The sequence below is a fragment of the Gekko japonicus genome, unplaced genomic scaffold (genome assembly GCF_001447785.1).
Source record: "Gekko japonicus isolate JY-2015 unplaced genomic scaffold, Gekko_japonicus_V1.1 scaffold1746, whole genome shotgun sequence".
Classification (NCBI taxonomy): Eukaryota; Metazoa; Chordata; class Lepidosauria; order Squamata; family Gekkonidae; genus Gekko; species Gekko japonicus.
The window spans coordinates 218,864-228,974 of record NW_015159767.1 but is presented as its reverse complement, the minus strand read 5'-3'; the positions used below and the strand labels follow the sequence as shown (position 1 = coordinate 228,974).

The 10,111-nt window shown below is 53.9% G+C and overlaps 1 protein-coding gene across 1 annotated transcript in view; it reads right to left on the bottom strand.

The window, feature by feature from the left end:
• CDH24 (cadherin 24) overlaps window positions 1-8,994 on the bottom strand; it is a 26,215-nt gene extending 17,221 nt beyond the window's left edge. The window contains exons 1-4 of the mRNA XM_015406266.1: window positions 8,776-8,994; window positions 6,457-6,751; window positions 4,282-4,401; window positions 1,825-1,992 (exon numbers count right to left, since the gene is read on the bottom strand). Coding sequence (XP_015261752.1) covers window positions 1,825-1,992; window positions 4,282-4,401; window positions 6,457-6,751; window positions 8,776-8,994 — 802 coding nt within the window. The remainder of the gene's footprint in view (window positions 1-1,824; window positions 1,993-4,281; window positions 4,402-6,456; window positions 6,752-8,775) is intronic.
• Window positions 8,995-10,111: the final 1,117 nt, after the last annotated feature.

The window sequence follows — 10,111 nt, the reverse complement described above, 5'->3', positions numbered from 1 at the left end:
CTCACCATCAGTGCAGGGGGGGTGGGGGAGAAGGCTCACCTGTGGCTGCTTCCTCCTCCTCCTCCTCCACGTGGAGCTCCTTCTCCCCCCCTGCAAGTATCGTGGGTCCCCGCTTCCTGTATACTGATCATTCTAAACCCACAATGATGGTCCCTGCTCCAAGAACTTCCTCCATTGCCAGCAGTCTTGGTTGGGCCCCCTGCTAGGCAATATTTGGGATCTGTGCATTTCCACATGTGTGCTTGATTACCAACGCCAGTTCCAGGTTTTTTTTGCGGGGGGGGGCTGAGTCTATGGGGTCCCCCTCTTCCCTCACCCTCTTCCCTCACCACCACCAGGTCCCCCACTCGTGCTTTCCTTCCAGCCCGCCCACATCTCCACCTGCCTGTGTTTCCTTCCTCCTCCTGCCTGTTTGCGAGCCTTCCTACTGACCATATGTCCCTTCCCCAATGGGTCTGGGTAGCGTGTGCAGATAGGAAAACCACCACTGTGCCTGTCCTGGGTCCTGGCTCTGCTGAGGCTGACTAATCCTCAGATGAGGAAGAGGCACGGAGCAACCCAGCCTCCTCTGGAGCCAGCCCAGCAGAGGAAACCTTAACAGCACCGGAGGGAAAAGAGGCCCCAGCAACTGCGCAGGAGGAGTAGCCAGAGAGACTGATCCAGAGCCTGGCCCAGCCCCCCCCCCCCCGGGGGCGGTCCCCCCGGGCCAGGATTTGAGTGTCCCAGACGCAGGGCACGCCAGCGGCTGGATGTGCAAGAGCGAAGGAGGAGTCCCAGACTGCAGCTTTTGCAAAGGCAACGTGAAGGGCTGTGAGTCTTGGCAGACTGACTCCCAGGGAAGGGAGGACCTGGTCATAAACACCCCCACGCACCTGCCTCAGCGCGGAAGCAACCGTGCCTTCTCGGACCTGATCCTGGCTCGTAGCATCCGCTCCCTGCTCCTAGCTCCTGCATCCTTGGACTGATTTCCCAGCTTTCTGACCTTCAGCGCTGTTGTTTGACTTGATTTCGGGCTGTGTATCCAGTTTCCAGTGCACGGCGACCATGGTGACCGGCTGAGCCAGCACGGTGCCCCCCAGGAGTGCTACCATTCCTTCCTGGCAGGATGTGGTCGGGGGGCTCTGTGGCCGTGGGCCCTACCACAAACCCTGGGCCCTTTCAGCTGTCCCACCTCAGGGTAAGCTGACGCCAGCCCTGGTGGTTAATATAAATATTCGGAAGAGGGAAGATTTCGTTTCCCCCCCCTGATCCTGAACGCAACAACAAGGAGTCTGCAGAAGACGCTGCAAAGTTTTGCATCGATTCACAACCATGTTTCTAAAATATTTGTTAAAAAATCTTTTAATGCCGAGCGTCATGTCTGAACAGCAGACTGAAACAGGCAATCAGATTGGAACATCTATTTTGGGCACCGTTTGCTGTTTCTTGCAACGAATGTAATTAAGGAGCTTTTCTAAGCCTGAGCGGGTCGACAGCTCAGATCGAAGGTCTCCCAAAGGTCTTTGGCAAGGCCTGAGCTCTGAGCTCTCTAGCAGTCCGTAGTTAGTAAAACTAATTAACTGATGACCTGTGAAGATCTGAGCAGTGCTTTCTTGCTTTGTCCTGGGCACTCTGATCCAGCAAGCTCAGCCTATAGGTCTTTATTGAAATCTGAACTGGCCAGGGCAAACCCTAAGATTCACCGTTCTGTATAAGAAAGGCTGCCTCAGTTTCCTTAGCTGACAGGCATTTCCATGTGACACTCAAGCGCCTCCCTCCAGACGCCGCCGCCAAACTCCACGACAATGACTGAGACCCACCGCTAACCAGATTTTCCCAACTCACTCTGGGGAAAGCGGGGAGGGTTATCGTTGACATCACTAAGGGTGACCGTGACGGTAGTGCTTCCGGAAAGCCCTCCCGCGTGGCCCCCCATGTCCTTGGCCTGTACCACGACGAGGAATTCCTGTTGCGTTTCCCGGTCCATATTGGGGGTCGCGGTACGAATCACACCTGCCGTTGCCGGTGAGCAAGAAGAGAACAGCGAGTATCAGAAAGAGCAAAGAGGACAAGGGCTGGCGGATGGATGGATATGTACATTCCCAAATGTTCCTAGCACACTCCACAATCACAGTTAATCCTGCTCATTTAAGAAGAGTGAATAACGAAGAAACCAAGATGTGGAAGATCCAACCAGACGCTTGTGGGTAGAGATCATGGACATATGAAGCAACCTTATACTGAATCAGACCTTTAGTCCCTCAAGTTCACTACTATCTACTCAGACCGGCAGCGGCTCTCCTGGATCTCAGGCAGAGGTCTTTCCCATCACCTGCTACCTGGTCCTTTCAACAAGAGATGTCGGGGATTAAACCTGGGACCCACTGCATGTCAAGCAGATGCTCTACCACTGAGCCACGGCCCCTCTCCCCAAGGGACGAAATGGATAAATGAGAAGAGCATTGACCCAGTGCGCTCCTTGGATGCCTGTGACCATAAATATGAATACATGGATGGGGAGTCGAGTTAATAAACTGGCCCAGGTGGCCCCCAGTAAGTGCCCAGGCTCTGCAGAAGAGACAACGAGGCAACCCGGAGGTTGATTGATCCCCTCGAAGCACTCCGTCTAATCGCATACACCCCTGCGCGGCATTTGCTCCATTAATGAATGTCAGCCCACTCATCTATCATTCCCAGCCCTGGAATACTGGCATAGCACTACCTAGATTTCAAATTATGATAAATATGCTACACCAGCAGTCTCAAAGAACGAGGCAGAGGAAGGGCACACTCTCGAACAAAGAAGACAGAGCCTTCTTGGGCTGCCAACTCTGGGTTGAGGAATTCCTGGCAATTTGGGGGTGCAGCCTGGGAAGGGTGGTGTTTGGTAAGACGAGAGACCTCTGGGGGGTATAATGCCATAGAGTCGACCCTCCAAAACAGCCATTTTCTCCAGGGGAACTCAGCTCGGTTGTTTGGTGATCCGCTGTAATCCCAGAGGATCTCCAGGCCGCACCTGGAGACTGGAATACCAAAAACAACATCCACGACAAAAATAACGAAGAGTCAATAAAGATAAGTGAGCCTTTGGGGAGGGCGGGATATAAATCCAAAAATAAATAAATCCACACAAAAAATGTTTCCTACAGTAATTCTGTAGAGAATTTTCTTCTATAATCGCTCACAACGCAACGAATACCGCGCTCTGAAAACAATTCGTTTCACAATATTTGCTTTATCTGAGCGTGTAGCGACGTGAAGACCTCGGGTTCTGTTCTTAGAGAGTCAGCATGGAACACTTCCTTCAAGAGTTGATAGGTAGTCATTGATAAGAATTGGGATAACTACACGCTCAGATAAAGTGAATATTGTGAAACAAATTGTTTTCGGAGCGCGGTATTCGTTGCGTAGTCATTGATAAGAATTGGGATAACTACACACTCAGATAAAGCAAATAAACAAATTGTTTTCAGAGCGCGGTATTCATTGCGTTGTGAGCAATTATAGAAGAAAATTTTCTACAACATTACTATAGTAAACGTTTTTGCAACTTATCTTTATTGACTCTTCGTTATTTTTGTCATGGATGTTGTTTTTGGTATTCCACTTCCTCCCGTGAGCTCTCATTTTTGTCTTCTACACACCCGGAGACTGGCAACCGTAGCACCTTCACAATCAGAACTGTGCACTTCTTCCCCCTGCCTCAGGCTTAATTTGAGCAGAGGCTTACCAGACCTCAGCCCCGGAACCTGCTCTTAAGATCGGGCCTGTGCAGCAGAAACATGAAATCCAGACCTAGGATTGATGGAGGACCTTATTCAGGTAGGCAGCAGTTGGATGGTATAGCTCTCTGGGCTGCGTCTCCCATCTTAAGCTTAAATGGATTTCTCCCAGCTTGGTGTTTCCAACCTCAACAGGTCTCTCACAAGCAGTGTTCCCTCTAAGCTGAGTTAGTGTGAGCTAGCTCACAGTTTTTTAGCCTCCAGCTCACACGTTTTTGTCTTAGCTCAGGAAGGATGGCTCCAGTCCAGAGCGAACTAATTTATGCAGTAACCAAATCCCTCGCTCACAACTTCAATGCCAGTAGCTCACAAAGTAGAGTTTTTGCTCACAGGACTCCACAGCTTAGAGGGAGCATTGCATCACAAGGATATCCAAACCCATTCGAATCCGTCAGCCCTCCTCCCCTCGCAGGCAGACCACACACCTCTCTCCCTGCAGTCTCTCCTTCCCCTGAACAATGGGGTGATGTTTGTAACGCGCCCCTCCATCCCACCTCTGTCCCCCCTCCCCATTGTGTACCCGTCTGGGGGTCGACGGAGAAGAACGGCAACCCCTCGAGTACCGTATAGACCAGCCTGGCGCTGTTCCCGTAGGCCGGGTCGTCCGCATCGTGGGCCGTCACCTGGATCACAGATGTGCCTGCAGAAACGGGGGAGAACGACACAAGAGCAGAGCGCTCAGTTAAGTGGCCAGTTTTGCGTCCGCATCAGGTCGCGGGGTTGACCTTGGTAACACAAGCATGCTGAAAGTGTTGGGCGCAACTAGCTGCGGCACCACTTGGCAAAGTGGGCCTTCCATCTTGGCTGCCGAAATGCCATTTGCGGGTGGCCTGTCAGGAAGAATGCGGCGAGATAGCTGCAAAATGTAGAATCTGCGCATGCCGCGTGTTCGACAGGTCCCGTTGTTTGGGATGTGGGAAGTCTTGACGAGGCCCTGATTTATTTATTTTCGCTTTTGCCGTTTGTACATCCAACACCACCACATGGCTCGGAAGAGTCAGCAAGGCGGCTGACGTCTCAGATCTCCATAAAAACCCGATCGATAAAACACATTAAAAATGGAAGAGCAGTCGTAAAACAACAAACCAAACAACAGCAGGGGCCCTAAAGAGAATACGAGCGGGGAATATCCCCCAGACTCTGCAGAGGAATGCTTGCAGAGGGAACGCCATCTACAGGCAAGCTAAAACAGTCATTTCCAAACTGTGTGCTGCAAGAATGAAATAAATAATTCAACACACCTGTGCCTCTCAAAGTACCCATCTCTATAGCAGGCTTCCTGCTGTGTCTCTGTATGAGTCACTGCACTGAGCTTGCCCTCCAGCCATCAGCCTCTGCCAGAGATGGATCATTCTGCTGTGAGTCAGCGTGGGTCGATCCCGCCCAGCGCAGAGATGCAACAGAATGATGCTGCCCGGAGACGAGTCTCCATGTTAGGTCTCTGCCTGAGTCACTGTTCCAGCCTCTTGCCCATCGGGAATCATCCCCAGATCCTGGGATGGGGAGAGGGAGGAATTCCTCTACGGCTGAGCAATTCTTCCCTTTGCAGACTAACTTTGCCTGCAAGAGTGAAGCGTGCCAGCAATTTTAATTCAGAACAAAAAATATATATACGTTTATCTGCTGTTCACAGATATGAGCTGCAGAGCTTTAAGGAGTCTGGACCAGTGCTCCCTCTAAGCTGTGGAGTCTCGTGAGCAAAAATTCTACTTTGCGAGCTGCCGGCATTCAAGTTGTGAGCGAGCCATTTGGCCGCTGCATACATTAGTCTGCTCTGGAGCCCTCCTTCCTGAGCGGAGACAAAAGTGTGTGAGCCGGAGGGTAAGAAACTGAGCGAGCTCACACTAACGCAGCTTAGAGGGAACGCTGGTCCGGACACCACCCCTGCAACACTCCAGACTCGCCAGTCTGGGAACACAAATGCTGAAGAGACGGCGGCTCCTAAAGATCTGATCCCGATTTGTTCGCCCAGTGGTCTGCAGGAACCTGGAACAGCGTGTGCAAGAAACAAGAACCTAGCCACGCCGTGGCTCGCGCTTAAACTTTCATGGTTGTCGACACTCGAGGCATAAGGCCAGCTGTGGGCGGTTGGGAGCCTGAGGCGGAAAAATCAAACCAGTCCCCGCTCGGACACAAATGAACAACACCGTCAACGGAGAGGAGCTTTGCCAGCGAGAGCCCCTTGGACTTGTGTTCTCCCTGCCTGGAAGAGAGGGGGGGGAGGGATCGGAGCTCCCATCTTGATGGGGGCCTGACAGAACGAGCCCTTCTGTGTTTTTCCCACAGGGGGAGGCGAGGAGGAGATGAATCTGAATCGTATCCTGCTGGGACTCGGCAGGAGGGCTCTTTCTCTCGCCTCCATTTTCTGACTTCTCCCGCAGAGAATGGGGACAAGAGGAAGGCGGGAACGAGCTCTGAGCCTGCCACAGGGCCCGCCGAATCGAGCTTTTTCCTGTCATCCCTTCTTTTTCCCTTTTTTTTTTTTCCTTTTGGGGGGGGGGGGGAGACAGCCCTGAGATGCTTGCGCTCCAGTTCGGAGTGTCCTTGATGTCTGTATTATTAGTATTCTTTTTTTTCAGTGCCTGCGAATCACTGCAGGGGTACCTCAAGAAGTTCTTCTGCCCGGGATGGGCCCCGAAAGGCCTTCTGTGGGTCAACAGGAGGGGCCCTCCCCGACGAGGCCCACCACACTCACCCACGTTGCTCATCTCGGGCACGGTGGCATGATAGGGACCCTGCAAGAAGACCGGCGGGTTATCGTTGATGTCTTGGACTTTGATGATGAATTCGGACGGCGGCTCCAGAGGCCGGTTGGAGGCCCGGTCGACGGCTTGAGCCAGCAAAGTGTACTGGGCTTTCTCCTCCCGGTCGAGCGTTTTGGTGACGTGGATGTTGCCCGTCTTCTCGTCGATCACGAAGACCGTGCCCGCCCCCTCTCCGGTCAGCACGTACTTGATGCGGCCCTCGCCGCGGTCCACGTCCGTGTGAAGCTGTCCGAGAAACAGAGCAGAGAGTGAGCGGAGCGGGCAAAATTATGGGCCTTCTAATGTGCTAAAGGGCAGCAATCAAGCCTCTTGCAGCGATTGGTTCGAGTGGAGGGGCCTCTGGCTGCCATTGGGTGGGATGCACTGACCTCACAGAGGGGCAGGGAAAGCAGAGACCCATTTCAGACATACAAGGAAGTATGTCCGTGCGCAAGGTCTCCAGACAGGGCACACAGATCCTTCTGTGTCCCACACGTTTGCGTACAAAGGAGAATCTCTCCCCCTTCCTTCCCCATTCCCCCCCCCCCCCGTCTTATTTGATAATCTCTGTGTTACAGATGTCGATCCGGGGCACCCAGGTTTGCATCCCCACTCTGGAATGGAAACTAACTGGGTGAGGTTGGGTCAGCCTAGCCTACCTCGCAGGGTTGCTGTGAGCAGTGTTCCCTCTAAGCTGAGTTCGTGTGAGCTAGCTCACAGTTTTTTAGCCTCCGGCTCACACATTCCTGTCTTCGCTCGGGAAGGATGGGGCTCCAGAGCAAACTAATTGATGCAGCAGCCAAATCGCTCGCTCACAACTTTCAATGCCAGTGGCTCACAAAGCAGAATTCTTGCTCACAAGACGCCACAGCTTAGAGGGAGCTTTGGTTGTGGGTGTAAAACGGAGGACAGGAGGGGCCCACTGGGGGAAAAGGCAGGGTAGAAACGAAGTGAACCAATGATTAAAACAGCAGCCTGCCTGCCTGAATCCTCGGCCGTTTGAACCACAGTCCTTTTTTGACCAAAAGCCCAGTTATAAAAGGATATTCTGTGGCTTCTGCAGCCCAATCTACAGTGCATGGCTTTCGGTTCGTTTCCAGACCTGTCAGAGGTTTTACGCTAATTTTCTCAGTCAGTTCCAAGAATGCTGAGGAAAACCTGAGAATGTCCAGACGAAAATCTGCCCACTGTGGGGTAGGCCGTAGGGCGGGGGTCCAATGCTCCCTTCTAAGCTGTGGCGTCTTATGAACAAGAATTCAACTTTGGGAGCTGAGGCGTTAAAGTTGTGAGCGAGCGATTTGGCTACTGCATAAATCAGTTTGCTCTGGAGCCCCATCCTTCCTGAGCGAAGACAAAAACGTGTGAGCCAGAGGCTAAAAAACTGTGAGCTAGCGCACACTAACTCAGCTTAGAGGGAACACTGCAGGGGTCCCTAACCTTTTTGGACCCTGTGGGAATACTGACCCGGGAGCGGCCACAAAATAGCTGCCGCGGGAGGCAAAGCCACACAAAAACACACACAGGAAATCCAAGTGCAGAAGAGAAGAAGAAGAGATTGGGTTTGTACCCCGCCCTTCACTTGGAGTCTCAGGGCGGCTTACAAATTCCTTCCCCTTCCCCTCCCCACAATAGACACCCTGTGAGGCAGGTGGGGCTGAGAGAGCTCTTTCGAGGACTGCTCTTTCAAGAACAGCTCTGACAGAACTATGGCTTGCCCAAGGTCATCCAGCAGCTGCGAGTGGAGGAGTGGGGGATCAAACCCGGTTCTCCCAGATTAGAGTCCCCAGACTTAACCACTACACCAAACTGGCAGGGTAAATTTTTAAGATACCCTGGGAAAGGGGAGAGAGAGAGAGAGAGTAAAACCAATGCTGGTGGTGGCTGCCACCAAAGTGACGTAATTGCCACCTGGATAGCCAATCAGCAGCAGCCCATCAGAAGCGGTGGTAGGCAAGAGCCCCACTTGGCTCTACCTGGTTTCTGAAAACACTTGGCATGTGCCAGCCAAGCTCTCAACAGGTGCCCTGGCGCCCACAGGCACCACGTTGGGGACCCCTGCTTGTAGGGTCTTGGGAACGAAGGCCACACCAGTGAACAGCGCAGAAGAACGAGGGAGAAGGGGAGGAGGCTAAGGATACCCTGCAAGGCCAACTCCCCCCTCCCACCCGCAAAGCTGGGAACACGCGTCTCAGGGGAGTCTGTCCTAAGCCGTTCCCCTTCCTCTCCTTCCTCCAAACCAAACTAGGAGGTGCAACCAAACTGAGGCTCACCCTTCCAATGAGGACGGGTTCCGGTCCGGCATACTCCTCGATGACGAAGAACTGGTTCCAGACCCAGCTCCGGCGGGACCTCAGCAGGGGCCGCTCCCAGCGCTGCGAGGCGTTTCCTCGCAAGGACCCGGCCTTCGATCCCTGACTGGGGGGCGCCAGCCGGCCCGCGCAGCCGCAGCCTCCCAACCAGGCCAGCAGGAGCTGCAGAAAGCTGGCCATGGCTCAGCCCCGCCGTTCACTCCTCCTGCAGCGGAGGGCGCCACTCGTCAGTACGGCCCATAAGGATCGGCAACCCCATCTGGGTGGACCTGTTGGGGGGCGGGAGGGGGGAAAACGGGTGTCAGAAAAAAGCCGGCCAGGTTTAGCCTATCCAGCCGCACGCCTGCTGCCCTGCTCTCACGGTCTCCGATCCGGGCAGAAGGCCCGTATCGATCCCTCCGCTTCCTTTTGGTTGGCCTTCCTCTGATCTGCCAGGGCCGGAGTCGGGAAGGGGAGAGGAGAAAGCAAAGCTGCCCAGTTCTGCGCTCAGGCTCTGCCGTGGCGGTGCCAGAAGCAGCGAGCGGCTCCAGATGCTACCTCCGGGCTCGTGTGCCGCTGCTGATATCGCCGGGCCCTCGTGCGAGCCGAGTGCGGCGTCCAGCCTCTTCTGCATGACTGCAGGGCTGCGCGTGTGCTAGCACTCACCTCCGCCGCTCAGACCCTGGCGCACAGGCAAGGCCGCCCAGCCTGTGATAAAGGAGGCACATTTACTAACGGTGGATTTCCTTGGAGCAGTTATGGCACTGCGCTGGGTTAATGGGCACTGCTGCAGGATATATTTCTGCCCCGTCTCTCCCAAGACATCTCGTCCAGCTGCATCGCTCCGGGGCCTTCTCTGCTCAGGAATGGCCGCTATCGAGGCGGGTTAAATTCAGGGTCTGGCCCTCTTTTTTCTAACCTATAACTGGAGTTCTCGCCTGCTGGATCAGACCGGTGGCGCATCTAGTCCCACATCCCGTCTCACACAGCAGCCAACCAGGTCCTCTGGAGGTCCAACAACAGGGCACAGAGGCCGAGGCCTTCCCCTGACATTGCCTCCCGTCCAGGGGTCATTTCGTAGAAAAAGAGGCACGGGAGCTCATTAGCATAACTTATTTGCATATGCCACCCCCCTGACATCACTGGAAGTGTGTCAAAAAGCAACACCCACCGCTCAGGCTTCACTGGACTGTTTTGGATTGCTAGCTATGGGGGGGGGACACGCAGATCTGCCCTCACAGAGGAGGGAGAGCTTGTACCTGAATAAAACTTGGTCTTAGAGGTGCCACTGGACAGTTTTGGATTTCTAGCTATGGGG